The following is an 18,649-nucleotide window of genomic DNA, read 5'->3' as shown; positions in this document are numbered from 1 at the left end:
CATTATAAACACAGACTGAATGTATATGAAGACAAAACAGAGTGAGGTCATAATGTGATGAACATCTGCTCTGCACATCTGTGCTTCAGCTCCTCTCAGCTTACTGTGTTTGACACAATGATTGTCTGCAGCTCTCTCAGACCTGCACACTTTTAATGAGAAGCTTTGTTTGGCTGCAGATCTGCAGATGAAGGAGGAAAATTGCCTCACATTTAGGCTCCATAATGTCCACAGTCTGTCAGTCACAGCTGATCCAGAGTCAGAGTCAGCACCAACATTTGGACTGTTTCCTGCTTTGAGTCTGACTCCAGGTCAGCTCAGTGAAGAGTTCCAGCTGGGAAAGATGATCTCTCTTTGCTACCTGCTGCTGTCAGGTACGCCTGTTCACGCCCACATGCAGGAAAAAGCTGCTGAGCAGGAATCAAACTCATCACTGGACAACAATGATGAAGGACTCAGAGCTGCTGAGAGAAGATCTGATTTCAGGGGAACAAACAGAAACAAGCATCATGACCCTGTTTGACCTTTAGGTCAAAACCAATGGTTCAGAGCAGCAGCAGGACATCCACAGCATCCATATTCCAAAGCTTCCAACAGGACACGCTCTCTATCCCAACTCAGGGATTTGCCATGTTGTCCATGTGCAGAAATCAGAGTCACATTTCTGTGAACTTTAAATATGATTCAAGTGGAAAAATCCATGTGAGCTGGACCTCCAACAGCCCAGCAGGTGGAGAGTTTAATGGAGGAACCAAAGCTGCTGCTCTGAAGGAAAGAGCTGCTCTGGATTGATAACAGGAGGAAACGAGAGCGTCATTAAAAAGTGAACGCAGCTCAATGATGGTTTGATCCGGACTAACGAGCTTCCAGAGCTGCTGGAAGCTCAAATGTTCCAATGAAATGAGGTTTGATTTGCAGCCCTAGCTGAGGCAGGTTCAGACTGTCTGAGTGCTAAATATTTGTTGGTGCTCTGAACATTCAGGTAACAGCATTAAAGCCCAAACTGGGAGCTGCAGCTCATTCCTGTCATACTGCTTCCACAGGAGAGGGTCTGAGAGCTACTTTAGGAACTCAGGAAGCACAAGTCAGCCTGCAGGCTGAGAGAGAAGAGCTCTGTGAGGAGGAAAAGGTGCTCTGAGCTCTGGAACGTAACACCACACCTGATCATTCAGGTAACAGCATTAAACGCCAAACTGCAAGCTCAGTGGGACTCACTGAGCTGTCTGCTTAAAGAGTGGAAGATGGTGGAGCAGCTACTAAACACCTTTCCAGCCTCACATCTGTAACACACCTGAACTGCTGCCACACAAACACTGGAATCTAAAGTCAGCAGTGAGCATATGAGGAACCATCGAGGTCCACAGAAACAGAACTGTGCCGGTCCCAGTTACACCATCACAGACTTGATGCTCACCACTTCCTCTCAGTGCCAAACCTCACATTTCCACACAGATCCCTGGTTGTTTTAATATGAAGGGAAGCCCTCACTCAGCAGGATGTGGCACTTTATCCAAGGATGCAGCAACATCTTTAGGATGCTCAGAGACTTTCTCCTGCCTGTCTAATCTAATGCTAATCCTGGGGAAGGCTGGCTACAGCAGGGCAAAGGTCACACACACACACACACACACACAAAATGACTTTAATAAAATGATGTTTTCAGTGAGAAACTCAAACTAATGAGGGTCATTTATTCCTGTGAATCTGTGAAGAACTGAAGTACTAATCTACTCTGATTAATGATCTTAACCCCTTAACTGGCAAGGGCCCGGTGACGGGCCGTTTGTAGTCCCTTTTATATGGCAGGCTAGACCCTCCCATTTTTATTGACACGTCATTCGGCCAATCATGTAACTGGCTGCACCAAATCACCTGACAAAGCTACGTGACGCCCTCTGAGTATTATTGGCTCTGGGAAACCCATTTCTTAACATTATTGGCCGAATGAGGTGTCAGTCAAAATGGGCGGGTCTAGCCTGCCATATAAATGCACTTCATTCGGCCCGCGGACCAGACGCAGCCGATTAATAGGCTATGAAATGGGTTTTTCAGAGCCAATAATAACCAGAAGGCGTTATGTAGTTTTTGTCAGGTGATTTTTTTGCTGCCAGTTAAGGGGTTAATGAGCACATCTGGACTCACTCAGCCTTTCTGCAGTTCCTCACAGCTGGAATCAGTCTCTGTCGTCCCTGATCTGATGTGTTGTACTTGTTCAGGTCCAACTCATCCAGAACCTCCTCTGACAGCTGCAGTATGAAGGCCAGAGCTGAGCACTGGATCTCAGAGAGTTTCTTCTCTGATCTGTTCTCTGACTTCAGGAACTCCTGGATCTCCTGATGTACTGAGAGGTCGTTCATCTCCATCAGACAGTGGAAGATGTTGATGCTTCTGTCAGGAGAGATTTCATCACTGTTCATCTCGTTGAGGCTGTTGATGACTCTCTGGGTGGTTCCTGGACTGTTCTCTGTCTGACCCAGCAGACCTCCTAAGAGTCTCTGGTTGGACTCCAGAGAGAGGCCATGAAGGAAGCGAACAAACAGGTCCAGGTGGCCATTTTCACTCTCAAGGGATTTCTCCATGACTCTCTGAAGGAAAACATCCAGAGATGAGATGTTCCCATAATCATTAAAATGATAATGATCATCATTCATCAGGAACTTCTCCAGCTCCTCCGTCTCCCTGTTGGTGAAACAGTGGAACATGTAGACTGCAGCCAGAAACTCCTGAATGCTCAGATGAACAAAGCAGTAGACCGGTTTCTGGAAGATCACACACTCTCTTTTGAAGATCTCTGTACAAACTCCTGAGTACACCGAGGCCTCTGTCACATCCAGACCACACTGCTCCAGGTCTTCTTGGTAGAACATGATGTCTCCTTTCTCCAGATGTTTAAACGCCAGCCTCCCCAGCTTCAGAAGAACTTCCCTGTCAGCCTCCGTCAGCTCCCGTGGACTCGTCTCATGTCCCTCATGGTACTTGTTCTTCTTCCTCTTTGTCTGAACCAGCAGGAAGTGTGAGTACATGTCAGTCAGGGTCTTGGGCAGCTCTCCTCTCTGCTCTGTGGTCAGCATGTGCTCCAGAACTGTAGCAGTGATCCAGCAGAAGACTGGGATGCTGCACATGATGTGGAGGCTCCTGGATGTCTTCATGTGGGAGATGATTCTGCTGGACAGCTCTTCATCACTGAATCTCCTCCTGAAGTACTCCTCCTTCTGGGCGTCAGTGAAGCCTCGTACTTCTGTCAGCCTGTCCACAAATCTAGGAGGGATCTGATTGGCTGCTGCAGGTCGGGAAGTTATCCAGACGAGAGCCGAGGGAAGCAGCTCCCCCTCGATGAGGTTTGTCAGCAGCTCGCTGACTGATGACTTCTGTGTGACATCAGACACGAGCTTCCTGTTGGTGAAATCCAATGAAAGTCTGCTTTCATCCAGGCCGTCAAAGATGAACAGAAGCTTCCAGACAGCGAGCTTCTCTGCTGGGACCTTCTGTAACGTTGGATGGAAAACATGGAGCAGCTCCAGAAGACTGTACTGCTGATCTCTGATCAGGTTCAGCTCCCTGAATGAAAGCAGCATCACCACACTGACATGTTGGTTCTCCAAGCCCTCTGCCCAGTCCAGACTGAACTTCTGCACCGAGAAGGTTTTTCCAACACCAGCGACGCCGTTGGTCAGAACCACTCTGATGGGTCTCTGTTGGTCAGGGAAGGCTTTAAAGATGTCGTGGCACCTGATTGGTCTGTCATGGACGGTCTTCTTGGAAGCTGTCTCCAGCTGCCTCACCTCATGTTGGGTATGAACCTCTTCACTCTGTCCCTCTGTGATGTAGAGCTCAGTGTAGATCCTGTTCAGGAGGGTTCCACTTCCTGTTTCATCACTTCCTTCAGTCACACGTTCACATCTCCTCCTCAAACTGATCTTATGTTCCTCTAAAACCTCCTGCAGACCAGCATCTGCTGAAAGACAGAAAAACACTGAGACTAAAGAGAAAGAAAACTCTGAAATGTGTCAACAACACAACAAGAAGTCCAGTTTTCAGAAATGAGTCCATCGGCAGACAGATGTTCAGTCTTACTTTGTCCACACTGGGGACAGGAGGAGTCTCCTGATGAAGCAGACTGGTCCCAGTATGAGGAGATGCACTGTCTGCAGAACCAGTGTCCACAGCTGGTAGAGACCGGATCCTTCAGGACGTCCTGACAGGAAGCACAGCAGGACGGCCGCTCCTCCACACAGACCTCGCTCCTCTTCCTCTCTCTGTGAACACATTTCTTTATGACTAAAATCATTTGCTGACTGTTGCTGACAAAGATCCAGATGTGAGGACACTGTGCAGAAGCTCTGATGGTCACAGAGAACAGGAAAAGTGGAGCTACTTCCTGTTTGAATCCAGCATTCAGGCTGGAACCAAAGTGATGTTTCCTTTGATCTCAGCAGCACTAATGAACTGCTTTTCCTGTCTGATTAATCACTGAGTGATCTGCCTGCAGTTTGCTATCAATACAAACTCAGCACTTCCTGCAGAGCCTTCACAGTAAAAGCCTTCCATCACAGAGAGCTGATTCTGTCCTTCACTGTGTTACAGTTACTGTGTGCAGCTCAGTTTGGGTTAGTTCACTTTGACCTGAGCTTAGAAGGACTCTGTGGGAGAGCAGCAGACTCACACACACAGCTTTCAGCTTTCATTGGGAAGCTTTCAGTCATCAGGAAGGTGACCTTTGACCTCTGAGTCTAATATTCTGCATTAACTCTTCTTAAAATATTTTTAGTATTGAAAGTTGATGAAAAAGAACTCCTTTAAATATTCTCTAAATTATACACATCCTTCAACACACTTTGACTGATTAATATATATTAAAGTTTTAAAGCAGTTAATCAGTTATATATATATATATATATATATATATATATATATATATTTTTTTTTTTCATTCATTCGTTCATTCATTCATTCCACGGTGCAAATTGCGATTAAAATGCGTTAAAATTTTTAATCTGTTATTTTCCCCATAATTAATTAATCAAAATTAACGCGTTAAAGTCCCACCCCTAATATATATATATATATATATATATATTTTTTTTTTTTTTAAATAATATATATATATATATATATATAACCCTCTGTTGCTAGGAGAGAAGGATTTTCATCAATACTTGAAAACTCAAATCTGCCTTTATTTTGAAACCAATGATCATTTGGAAATTGCACCTGCTGCACTATGGGAGGCTTTTAACCCTCGCACAACATATGCACACCCCTTCTAACGCACAACATGGGTCAAAAATGACCTGCATTCATTTTCCAGGTTATTTCATGCTGACTGAGTTTTTCTTTGCTCCATCTGTTGAAATCAATTTATTTTATGATTGAATATTCAAGTATTCTTTAAATATCTTGTTTTTAATGACCACAGATCATTAACTAATTATTTTTATTTCCTACTTTATGAACAAAAATACTTTTTATATTACTACACATGGGTCATCCAAGTGTGATTTAAAATTAAATGTCTTAATAATATAATAAAAATTCATTTCAAGTAATGACTTTAGCAGTGAATGGAGCCAAACAGTTATTTATTTAATATTTGCAGCACGTTTGTCATTTTATCACACAGACACATAAATCCTGATAACAGATAACAGCTGTTGAACTGAACTTTATCTGTGGTTTAACAGCTGTAAACTGGTGACATGTGGCCAAACAAAATAAAACACAATTGAACACATCACTAGAACACAAGCTGCCATCTCAATTTTTGCATGCCTCACAAATGATCACTAAGTGTTTGTGCTCCTTGCACACAGGCCTGGGGCCCTGGGAACAGCAGCTGCTGGCTTTTCTGTCTTTGAAACTGGGCAGATGGAGCACCTCTTCCTCTTCTTTTGGCCCTCCTGATGTCCTCTTTTAGCTGGGTGGTGGCTGTTTGGTTTTTTAACCCACACCTTCCCATTGCCTCAGTAATATGCTTCTGGAGTTTGGGAGTGCCCTCCATGCTCCTCTTCATATGTGGCATGACGAGCTCTTTGTGCAGCTCCTTGATAAATAGCCAGCATGCATTACTCGCACCACCCATATAATCAGCGTGCTGTGAAGTTGGTGTAGGTGTAGCAGCTCTGAATCGGTCGCTAATGAGACGAGGACACTTGCTCTGGTCACCACAGCTTTTATTTGAATCCCCCCTTTAAAATGGGGAACGAGGGGCATTAGTTTGGTGTACACAGCCAGGCTACACTCTCTGTAAGACGTGGATGAAAGAAACACAGATGATTTAAAATCTATTATTTCACAGGCTGGAAACAGATACAACCCTATTAACATCATCTTTATAATGCTTATTGCAGTAATTACATATTTTCAAAGTCTATTAACACAGTCTTTTCAGCTGCTAGCTTAGTTTACCAGCAGTGAGTGGAGGAACACATCTTACCATCACAAGCTGCTTGTCTCCTCTGAGCGAGAGACAGGGCAGCTGTGACACATGTAGCTGGGGTGTGTCACGCCATTTAATGTCCCCAAGCAACAGGTGGCGATAAGGAACCACAATAAGGAACCACAGTAAAAAGCCAAGACAACATTAACGGCTTGATACAAAGAAATATATTTACTTAAAAAAAATATATATATATATATATATATATATATATATATATATATAAACATGAACTGACTTTCACTGTGGAGTTTTGAGAACGTTCATCTAAATTAACTTGCTACATGCTTCCCCCTGAACTTCTCAAAACTGTACCAATGCACATCAGAATTGGACCTAGAGAAACATTATAACCACTAACCACAAACAATGACCTTCAATTGATTGCAACATCACTGTTTTCCTCTACAAAAGGAAAAGCAACACTGTAAAGTTGGCCAGACTCGACAATGTTTGCTTGCAACAAGATAGTGCCGTAAACACAACCTCACACAGGTAAGTCAGTGGCTGTTTCCCTCCAATAACCTCGTGCCAATTGGCAACATACAGAATTTACAGTGAGTCGTCAAAACTCAAACAGTCACAGGGACTAAAATCTCTTATCTACAAAAGTAAACTCCTGGTGAGATCAGTTACCATACAGCGTAGCTGCCTATTCTTTTGTGTCATGTTATGTATCAGTCTGTTGACTGGTCTCACTATCCTCCCTGCCCTAGTCCTGACAACACTTGCTGTGTGAGGTGGCAGCTCATCAGGCCCCGTGGCTGCTGCCACATCATCGATAATGGGCTGGTCACGAAAACGACTGAGACTTGGGGTTGGGCCTTTGACAGTGTCTCTGTCGTTCTTCACGAGACTCCCAACACTGCCTATTCCTACTCTGTGACCCTCTTCACAGCCCTCAACCTCATTAGAAGCTTCAAGGTCAGAATCAGAATGGGATTCAATGGCTGGGTCACAGGTCACCTGACAGGACGGTGGATGGGAAATGGGTTCTCCTTAAGACACTGTACTAGCTACCCACTCAGCTGTACGATCCACCCCATCATGTTCTGGATCTGCAACAGAAAGGTCCTGCTCAACACCGGGTACACTACTCGGATCAGGGCTGGTATCAAAAGAGGACACAGACCCTTGTTCTCGATCCAACTCGAGCGGCAGGAAGTTCGCTGGCAGGAGCAGGTTTCGGTGGACGACTCTCTCCTGTCCATTGGTCGTGTTTCTGATGCGGTAAGTATGACATTTAGGGTCTTTGGATACAACCATGTAGATGGTGGAGCACCATTTATCTGCAAGTTTCCTGCGTCCACGTTCGCCCTTATTTGCCAAGAGAACCTGGTCGCCTTCATCAATATCCGTGCCTTTGGTCTTCAAATTGTACAAGCGGGCCTGACGCTGTTGGCTGGCATTGGCATTGGCCTGAGCAGCAGCAAGGACCTCCTTGAGGTTATCCCTCACCTTTCTGACATAATCATTGTAGTCAGTGATTTCATTATCTCTCTCTACATTGTGAAACAAGACATCTACCGGAAGCCTAGGAATTCTACCGAACATCAGGTAGAAGGGTGCATAGCCGGTTGATTCATGGACCGTGCAGTTGTAAGCAAAGGTCAGTGTCTGTAGCATTTGGGCCCACTTACTCTTATCACGGGGTGGTAAGGCTCTGATCATGTTTCCTAAGGTTCTGTTAAACCTTTCAGTTTGGCCGTTGCCCATGGGGTGGTAGGGCGTAGTCCTTGACTTTTTTACACCTGACACTTGCAGTAATTGTTGAAGCAACTCACTCTCAAAGTTTGCGCCTTGGTCTGCATGAATTCTTTGTGGGAAGCCACAGACACAAAAATACCTGTCCCACAACTGGCGGGCTACTTGTTTAGCTGATTGATCTGGGCACTGGAAAGCATGGGCCATTTTGGTGAAATGATCAGTCACTACTAGTACATCTATGCTTCGACCCTTAGAGTCTTCTGCGGACCAGAAGTCAAGACACACTAGCTCCAGGGGACTTGTGGTCTTAATACTCTCAAGGGGAGCCCTACCCTCTGGCTCGGGGGTTTTACTCACAACACAGCATTTGCAGCATTTGACATATTCACGGACACTGTGCTTCATATTGAGCCAGAAAAATCGCTGTCGTGCGAGATGTAGTGTCCGGCTCTGACCTTGATGCCCAGCATCATCATGTACTCCACGGAGTACTTGACCAACAAGGGACAGGGGTGTTACATACTGGTATCGTTTCTTGCCAGTGGTGAGGTCTCTACACACCCTGTACAGGATGCCATCGAGCATTTTCAATTTCTCCCACTGCTTCAGGAGTTTCAAGACTCTTGGGGGCAAGTTGGATTTCTCCCTCCTTGATGGTCGCCTACCACGTGTGATAAATGGAATGGCTTGAGATATTGTGGCGTCATTTTGCTGTGCCTCCTGAAGCTCTTGGATGGAAAACGCAGGTAGGGTGACTTGGCCAGCCTGTACCAGCCCCTCCAGGTCACAGGGTTCGTACACTTTTTCCAGGTTCCAATTCAAGCACTTTTCAAGCACATTCAAGGCCCATTTTCAAGTTTTTCCAGCACATTACCATTGTGATATATATTTATAAAAATATAACATACTCAAAATTATTTCGCGTTTTTCTTCATCACATTAAATACATGGTATTACACCGTAAGTCACTTGACAAACAACTTCACTTTAAATAAATATGTGAAATATAAGAGTCTGAGTCATTTGACTCTCCACTGTCATGCTGCTGTAAAAAATCTGGGTGTTATTTTTGATAGCTGTTTTAAAGCAAATAAGTGCTGTTACTAAAATTAGTTTTTATCAACTCAGAGTAATTGCTAAGGTAAAACCTTATCTTCCGCAACAGGACCTGGAAAAAGTTATTCATGCTTTTATCACTTCTCCCCCCGGATTACTGTAATTCCCTGTACTTTGGCATAGATTTTTCAACTATGTGCCACCTACAGGTAGTCCAGAATGCAGCAGCGCATCTTTTAACTGGTATAAAAAAAAAAAGCATGATTACCCAGGTCATGCCATTCCTTCCCTGGCTCCCTGTCCATTTAAGAATCGATTTTAAGATTTTATTGCTTACTTTTAAAGCCTTAAACTGGCACCTTTGTATCTGAGCTGTTCACAGTCACACACCTGTAAGAGCTTTGAGGTCCTCTAACCAGCTGCTCTTAAAGAGGCCTAAAACTACATTGAAACAGAGAGAGATGATCGAGCTTCTGCAGCAGCAGCACGAAAACTATGGAATAATCTACCTCTCCATATACGCACAGCTCAGATGATACATACATTTAAGTCTTTACTAAAAACACATTTCTTTTCCTTGGCATTTGGCTGCAGTGCTACCTCCCTTAAGACAATGGCTTTTTATGGCATTTTTAAATTTATTTTAGCTTATTTATTGTCTTTTAATGTTGTGTTTGTGCAGATTTTCTGATTTAAGTGGAGTTCTTGGGGTTATATACTTTAATGTGCAGCACTCTGGTCAACGTTGTTGTTTTAAATGTGCTATATAAATAAACTTGACTTGACTGCAATTAAAGACTCAATAGTGCAAAAAATATGGGGCAACCTGGTAGGGCAAAAAATAGCTTGATATGAATATATATATATATATATATATATATATATTGCATAAACTCAAAAATACACATTTCACTTCACATTATCTCTGTAAGACCATGTGCAAATTAAATCTTAGGTTGATCTGAATGTCCTTTTTTTCCCTTTCTGTAAACAAAAAAACAAAAAAAACCCACAAAACAAAATACTGCAGAGGCAAAAAGTTATCGCATACATAAAGTGCATAAACTCAAAATGCATATTTCACCTAAACATTATGTGCAAATGTGAACAAATCAACTTGTCAGAGGTATTTATCCCTTTATGTTCAAAAACAAACAAAACTGAACCAGACAACAAAATACTGCATAGTAAAGCCAAAAAGGGTGGGGCCTATTAAGAAGTGTCTTTCAGTTCCTTGAGTTTGTCAGTTAGCTGTTTTTCCAAATCCTCCAGACTTTTTTCCTTTTTGTTTGCAGCTCTTCGAAGTCCATTGGATTTTGAGATGAAGTACAGTTTTCCTTCCGACTCAGCTTTTTCTGCATTCCGATCAGCAGACTTTAGGAGAGCCCTCATATCCTCCTCCATTCTCTTCTTTTTGGCTTTCATCTCTGTTATCTCATCCATGAGTCCTTTCCTCTTCTGTGCTTTTTGTTCATCATGCTTTAGACGTTTTTGTTCATCAAGATAGATGTGATACTTCTGCCTGGCAGCAGCTGCAGACAGGAGTAGCTCCTTTGTGTACACTATGTTGAGCAAACCTCCAATATGGTTCACATGGTCAATAATGATCCGCTGAGCAATCAGTGAATGCTCCTTAAGGTTCTCAACCATCACCTCCTTGTTAACAGAAAAACCTCTTTCAACAGAGGCTTGACCATGTGAGAGGACTAAGACGAGTTTTAATACCCTCCATAGGTGGTGAAAGTCTGGTTTGTTGGATAAATGTCCATGGTAAAATTCATCCAACCTTTCGCTTTGTGGGTTGAAGTTCCTGAAAGAATCTGATGCCGAAATCATGCTGTTGTCATGAAAGTGACCAAACTCCCTCAGAATTTCATCACAGCATTTTTCTTCAATACGGCCAGCTTCCACAAGGAGTCGTAGAATAGTGGTGAGTTTTCGGGTACTTACATCTTTGCTCTCGAGGAGCACCCTTGGATCCAAAACTGACAGGCTTCTCACAAGAGGATACTTAAGTGGTGCCTTTTCAAAGAGCTTGGCGACCATTTTCAGCAAAAACAGCTTGCAGTTCTGCCTGAATTCCAGCCTTGGCTTCTCAGCTTCTGAGTTCTTCTTCATGTGCTCCTCTAGAGCTCGTTCTGTGACAAATCCAACTCTTAGTTTGGTGACATCCATGTGGTTGACTGGATCAGCATAGTCAACTTGAAGAAGCTTTATAGGGGTAGTTGCATTCTTCATGACACTGGGCTTGATGAACTTCTCCATTAAACTTCTCATCGTATTTGTGAGATCACTGCACATAAATGGCAGCATGGGTTTGTCAGTCTGGTATAACTTTAAAAATGGCGTGATTTCCCTAGCCACCATGAGAAAGAAGTTGAGCTTTGCTGGGAAGAGTTCATCTTGCAAAATCATTTGAGCAGTTTTGAAAGACTTTGTAATTGGCTCTGTTACAGTTTTAGTTTTGGCAGCACTGATGTACATTTGCAGAGAGGGCAAGATCTGAAGGGCACGCTCAGCCACTTCTATATTTTCCAGCCATCGGTGATTACAGAAATCAAGTGGAAAGGATGTGGAACCAGTCACTTTCGTATAGTCTTCCCTACGAGCTGGAACATCCTTGAATAGCCATTTAAGGCTGGACAGAGCATTTCCCAGATCCCAGTCTGTGGATGCACACCCTGCTCTGAAGGCATTGTGTAGTATATGCAAACCACAACTTCCAATATTTAACATTTTTTTGCCTGTTTGTTGTTCAATGTTCTGCTGGGCCAGTGAGAAGGTCTTCCAATTCACATTTGGGCCATCCATCGACAGCTGAATCAAGTTCTGGAAGCCTATATCAGAACACACTTTTTCAATCTTCTCATACATATGTTCTGCAGTGTGGTGGCCCATGAAAAATGATGTCAGGTACCGTGAGTTTACTTGGTTATCACTCCAGAATCTCATGTGCATGTCAAGCTGACATTTCTTAATTTCCCTATTCAGACTTTCATCAAAAAGAAGTACATATTCAGACTCTTTCTTGGCATTAGCTTTCATTAAGGAAGAGAAATGAGGAGCAATCCCAAACGTGGTGAGATACGCTACTTTTCGCTCCCCTCCAGTAAACTGCTTTGCTATGTCACTGTCAGAGAACATGGTTCTGAAAACGTCCCCTACATTCTCACATGATTTGTATGAATAGTGGCTGGTTACAACTTTTGCTGCCCAGCAAATTTCTGCTTTTAGTGTTGAATTCGAGGTAACAAATGATGTTATGGTGCTTGTGGTCCTGGTGGTAGTCTGATGTGGATTAGTGGACTCTGTGGGTGGTAGAGGGGCAACTCCTGCTGCTACTCCGCTGGCTGCTTCCACAGCACTGTCACTCTCCACTCTGTTGGGTGTTGATGTGGACGTAGCTGTGCCGTTTGAGGTGTTGTTTGTCCACTGGAAAAAATCCCCCACTGTAGGACCTGGATTCATAAGTCTTCTCATCAAATATTGATGCTTCTTTCCTATAGAGCACCAAAAATAGGAGGGAAATGTTAGGTTCATTCTCAATACAACTATCAGTAAGATGCTTAACTATGTTGCTGTCTGTATTATTGTTGAAGTCCTAAATAATCACCTTTAAAGTGTTGAATCTCTTTCTACTAATAACATGATGTACAGGCATGGCATGGAGAGTAGCACTAATTGGGAGAGACTTTGACCAAATTACATACTTACATTATATACATTACATAGAACTCACTTCAACACAGAAGAATGACAATTCACAAGCAACCTTATATTTATTTATTTCATCTATCTGTAATATTATTTACAATTATAATGTACTGTCCACCTCCCTTATGAGCATGTGGCCTTAATTTATTCTTCTTATGAGAAAATGGATATACTTTTGTGTACTGGAGTGGAGGGCAGTGCATACATTGCACATTGTATTGCAACAATCCCTGGCTCGTGGCTGACTGAGTCGCACAGGCCTCAATGTGAACTTGAAGCCATTTCTGTTTTTTAAGTTGTTTGATATGTAGATGCTCACCACAAACAGGTTTTGAGAAAATGTCGAGGAACTTGAGCATCAGTAGCTCCTAAAGTGAACATTCTTTGTGTCCATTTGGATCAGCCCTCCTTATTACCATTACTTTCTCCTAATAACACACTGAAGTGAAAACAAGAAGAAAATTGCCTTTAAGTATTATCTAGCCTTTATTAGATAAAGACATTATGTTTTCTGTCAGCACTGTGCTGCTCAGCTTAAGTCAAACATTAGATGAACAAGAAGCTTGGGAGTAGCTAGCAGAAATAGGCCTGTACTCAACCACTGAATACACAGGAGTTTAAAACCTCCTTAGCACAAAGATTGCCCATAGTATTCCTTATCACAACCCATTTACAGTAGCAAAACCCCAGGTGTTGCCTAAGGAACCAAGTTAATACTTGAAAAAAAATCTGCAGATTTCAAAATGCATTAAAATATAAAGTAATACTAGTATTCTTCTTTTTGGTCTGTAACAACTTAAATATAACACCGCTACTTCGCGGATTTTCACCTATCGTGGGGGTCTCTGGAACCGTGATAAGCGAGGGATCACTGTAACTAACGTTACTGTTACTGTTAAGTAATGTCGGCTAAGCTCACTAAGTAGCCCATAAATTACCATGTCACAAGTAACATGCTATACTAGCGGTGTCACAGTGCATCACACACAACGAATTCGCTAGCTAGCGGGCATAAACAAATCAGCATTACTGTGTAACGTGTACATACTCAAAAATTCTACTAGGACTTACCTTTCATGTGACTCGACAGTGCAGACTCCCCCATTGTGAAAAGTTGCAAATTCTTTTTGCAGATTTTGCAGGAGGCTACTCGTGGATGTGGTCCTTCTGTTAGCCATAATTTGTATTTGTCAATTTCCAGCCAAGACTCATTAAAACGGCAACCTCCCGGCATGTTTGCGCACTCAACTCCCCCGTCTTCGGGGGAACGGGGTCACAAACAGACTGACAGGTCATGCGCAGATGTGCAAGCCAGGCTGAGGCGGAGAAAGTTTCAGTTTACACTTTCCGACTCATTTTTATTTATCCATCTCGTAAGAGACCTATTCAGTAACAGAGTTATTTGTTGTAAAAGAAATAAAGTTACATTTCCAAGCACTTTCAAGCACCATATCCAAAATTCAAGCACTTTTCAAACCTTGAAAGGACAACATTAAAATTCAAGCATTTTCAAGGATTTCCAGCACCCGTACGAACCCTGAGGTCATGAGCCAACCATGCCATTACTCTCTGTTCGGAGCTATACTCCCACTCGAGATGTCCTGATAGAACTGCAGACACTTCCTCACCACTGAATGACTGGTGTTCTAAGCCCTGTGCGGCTTGGAGCTGTTCAACTGTCTGATGATTGGCACTGACTCTAAAGACTTCTTGGACTGTATCTTCCCTTAGTTGTTGTGATTCTTTTAGCAAGCTTTCATAGGGCTCTGTTACCAGCCTTTGGGAGACACGGCTCTTGATGAATGGCTGTCGGCTGAGGGCGTCAGCAACTACATTCTTACTGCCAGCTATGTATTTAATGTCAAAATTGTATGGGGACAACTTTGCCACCCACCTTTGCTCACATGCGTCGAGTTTGGGTTTCGTGAGGATGTAGGTCAGGGGATTGTTATCCGTCCATACAGTGAATGCGTGTCCCTTTAGCCAATGGCTGAACTTGTCACAAACTGACCATTTAAGTGCCAAAAACTCTAAACGATGGGCTGGATATTTGCTCTGAGCACGAGTGAGTGCCTTACTGGCAAAGGCGACTGGGCGTGCTTTGGTTTCACCTTCCTGGACCTGGGATAACACAGCACCGAGTCCATCTGTCGAGGCATCTGTTGAGAGGACAAACGGGCGACTGAAGTCTGGGTGCGCCAGGACAACAGACTCCAAAAGGGCAAGTTTCAGCTGTTTGAATGAGTCACGGTGCTCTTGTTTCCAGTCACTTGGATGTAATTTTTTGAATGCGGCAACGCCACGGATATTACCCTTTCTCCCCTTAGGGGCAGCTGTGAGTGCAAAGAGGGGTTTGGCTATTCTGGAGCAATCTTGGATGAACTGCTGATAGTACATGACCATGCCTAAGAATGACTTGATTTTCTTTTGAGAAGGAGTCATGGCATCCTCCATCATAAGATCTGTCTCAGTCATTGATGCAATGGCTTTGATCTTGTCAGGGTCAGTTGAAACTCCGCTACTGTCCACAACATGTCCTAGAAACTTTACGCTCCTCCTGAGTAGCTGACATTTTTTAGGGGATAATTTCAATCCATGGACTCTCAGCCTGCTGAAAACCATTTCTAGTCTTTTCAGAGCTTCAGCCTCATCAGGTGCATAGACCAGAACGTCATCCAAGTAGCAGAGGAGAGTTAAGAAGTTCTGGTCGCCGAATATGCTCATCATGAGTCGCATGAAACTGGCTGGGCTATTACACAGCCCCTGCGGAAGTCGATTGAACTCATAGAGTCCCATAGGTGTTGTAAAGGCTGTCAACCTCTTGTCCTCTTCTGCCACAGCAACATTGTAAAAGCCAGAAGTGAGATCCATTGCGCTGAATATGGCACTTTTTCCCAGAGCTGCGAGGCAATCTGCTTGGTGTGGCAGCGGATGAGCATCTTTGATTGTGCGAGCATTTAACCAGCGGTAATCCACGCAGATTCTCAAGTCTCCATTCTTTTTCCACACCAGAACTAGTGCTGACGCCCACTCACTATTTGACTTGCGGATGATCTAAAGTTCTTCCATTTCTGAAAGTACTTGTCTGAGTTTGTGGTACTGGCCTGGTGGAACGCGGCGGTATGGGAGTCTGAAGGGCCGCGTGTCAGACAGATGGATCCGATGAACAAAATCTTTCGCTGACCCGCAGTCGAGCTTCGTCCTTGAAAAGACATCCTCGTACTTTTGGATAAGCTGCAGAAGCTGGCCCTTCCAATAATGCGATACTTCGCAAGCATCAATGTCTAGACTTTCAAGTCCAAGCTTGGTTAAAGTGTCTTTGTGATTGGGCTCGAGAGGATTTTGAGACTGGTTGGCTGGTTTGCTGCACATCGTCTGGTTGGTTATTTCAACCGAGTCAATTACTCCTAACTCAGGGACCTCGTCCAGGTCCTCAACAGCAATGCAAGCTGACACTTCCGCAATTTTTGTGTTGCGCCGTAAGGTGACAGGTTTGTTGGAAGTGTTTAGCACTCTAACTGGGATCCACCTATCACCATTCATGTTTGCCACAGATCTGCAAACAATTACGTCCTTTTTGTGGGCAAGGACCTTTGCTGGCTCAACTAGGACAGCACTGCCTTCTGAAAGAGCTGAGGCTGCGGGCAACTTGCACCACACCAAGTGCTCCTGTTCTGGCAAGAGGGTCACAGCCTGGGTCAACTTAGCCACCCCAATGACATCAGGGATGCTGTCACCCCTCCACCTGTTAATGTCGGACAACATATTGAGAAATTGCACTATCTCAGGTGCGTCAGTCGACTCAGGTTTACTCAGAACTTGCCAAAACTGTGTGGACTGTTTGAACTGTTTAAGGAGGTGTTTGATGACGTTAGTCCCTAGGATCATCTGGTCTCTTTGTCCAGGAACTACTAAAGCAGGGACCCTGAATGTGTGACCATAGACTTCCATTTTCAAGTCATAGATACACTTGGGCCTAACTTTGACTCCCCCACAGCCAACAAGTACAATGTCAGGACAAGTATCATGGGGCATAGGTACCGAGTGCATGTTGGTTAACATCTGCTCAGCTTCTTCACTGATTGTACATGCCATTGAGCCAGAATCAAGTAAAGCTTGTAACGAGACCTGATCCTCCACTTGTGCATTAGTATAGAATAGGCTGTCAGCTTTATCAAGCCTAGCAATGTTCTGGAACAGTACAACAACATTAGGTGGAGAGGATTTAATGTATTCTGTGTATACAGACTGTGCATCATCATCGGCTTTGAGGGTTTCGTCTCTATCACTCACACGGCCCCCTCCCACGTGTGAGTACATTAGTTTCCCTGACGCAGTGGAGTGCTGTCTGACTGAGTAGTGGGAGGCTTAGGACAGTCCTTTCGTTGGTGCCCAATCTCCAAACAGTCCAAACATCTTTTCTCTCTCATACAGTGTGTTCGTGTTGAGTGTGAACTATGTCCACAGACTCGGCACGGTGACTGACGACTGAATGATGAGGGTTGTGGTCTACTGGTAGCAAATGTAGGCTGGTTTGTACGCTCTAATGCACTCTCTCCAGTGCATTAGATTCAGCAGCTGCTGCCTCACCTGGCTTAGCAGGATTAGTTAGCTTGGCTGTGTTAACATTTGTGTACTCTGCGTCACACTGTTGGGGTTTGCTAACTGCTGCAGCAGTGGCAACACGGAGGGGATGTGCTTTGGTCATGTTGGCAGCTGACTTTTTAGCTTGGTGCTCCCTCTGGTGCTCATCAATAACTTCCTGCACATCAGCTAGTGACCATTTGCTGATGGGTTTACATTTAAAAACACAGCTAAGGTTGGGATCTGAACAGTTCCTAATGAACATCATGGCAATCTCTGAGTCCATATTGTCCATTTTACCACCTTGGCGCTTTAAATGTCTGTCAGCTACTTCAGCAGCTGTGTTTAGTCTGACCCAGTAGTCTACTGATGTTTCCCCAACTACTGGCTGTGTGGCATAGAAATCGGCCAATGGTAAGCAAGAGCTAGGTGTCTCACTAAAGTAGCGTCTCAAGATGCGGTAAATTGTCTCTGGGGTTACAGCAGTGTTGGCTGAAGAGCTACTCTTAAGTCCCACTCTGACAATATTTTTTGCTCTGCCAAGCAGATGACTCAGGATTTCCTCCACTTGATCAGTAATCGACAGCCCTCTTTTGTTCAAATACACGTCCATAACGTCAATCCACTCCTGAATGGAGTACTTGTCTGCTCCATCACCACGGTACATGGGTGGATCTTTGATGTCAGGTCTGACTATCAAACTCACCTTGGACAGGTCAGCAACTGTGTTTAATGTCTCAGCTGCAGTTGGGTTAGCAAGAGAGAGTTGTGCAGTGAGAAATGGTTGGGAGGCCAAAAGGCGGCCAGCTATGGACTCACCAATTTGGCTTCCTAATTCGCCAATAAGTTCCCGTTACTGCTCTGTGCTGTTCTCATGGGTATTTGCAGGTGTAGAGCAGGGTGGGTTGTGCTCAGGATTGTGATTAACATCATCTAACCCAAACAATTTTTCAGGGATAGGCCCTGGGGTGTCACTCACAAATGTAAATAAGCCCCTCCCTCTACCAGTAGGAGAAAACCCATTAAACGTTTTGTCTGCCATGGTTTTAGGAAATTAAATCAATCAAGAAATATATGAACAAAAAAAAACAGATCACAAATTGAAAGTTATATACACAGTCCTATTAATTATTATTAATGACAATTTGCAGC

The 18,649-nt window shown here is 43.8% G+C and overlaps 1 protein-coding gene across 1 annotated transcript in view; it reads right to left on the bottom strand.

The window, feature by feature from the left end:
* Positions 1-18,649, bottom strand: part of LOC115776948 (NLR family CARD domain-containing protein 3-like) — a 507,515-nt gene that overhangs the window by 16,672 nt on the left and 472,194 nt on the right. Inside the window, exons 4-5 of the mRNA XM_030724746.1 lie at positions 4,075-4,256; positions 2,143-3,955 (exon numbers count right to left, since the gene is read on the bottom strand). Coding sequence (XP_030580606.1) covers positions 2,143-3,955; positions 4,075-4,256 — 1,995 coding nt within the window. The remainder of the gene's footprint in view (positions 1-2,142; positions 3,956-4,074; positions 4,257-18,649) is intronic.

Source organism: Archocentrus centrarchus, unplaced genomic scaffold (genome assembly GCF_007364275.1).
Source record: "Archocentrus centrarchus isolate MPI-CPG fArcCen1 unplaced genomic scaffold, fArcCen1 scaffold_41_ctg1, whole genome shotgun sequence".
Classification (NCBI taxonomy): Eukaryota; Metazoa; Chordata; class Actinopteri; order Cichliformes; family Cichlidae; genus Archocentrus; species Archocentrus centrarchus.
The sequence above is the reverse complement of the archived record's forward strand: the minus strand, read 5'-3'. Positions and strand labels throughout refer to the sequence as shown.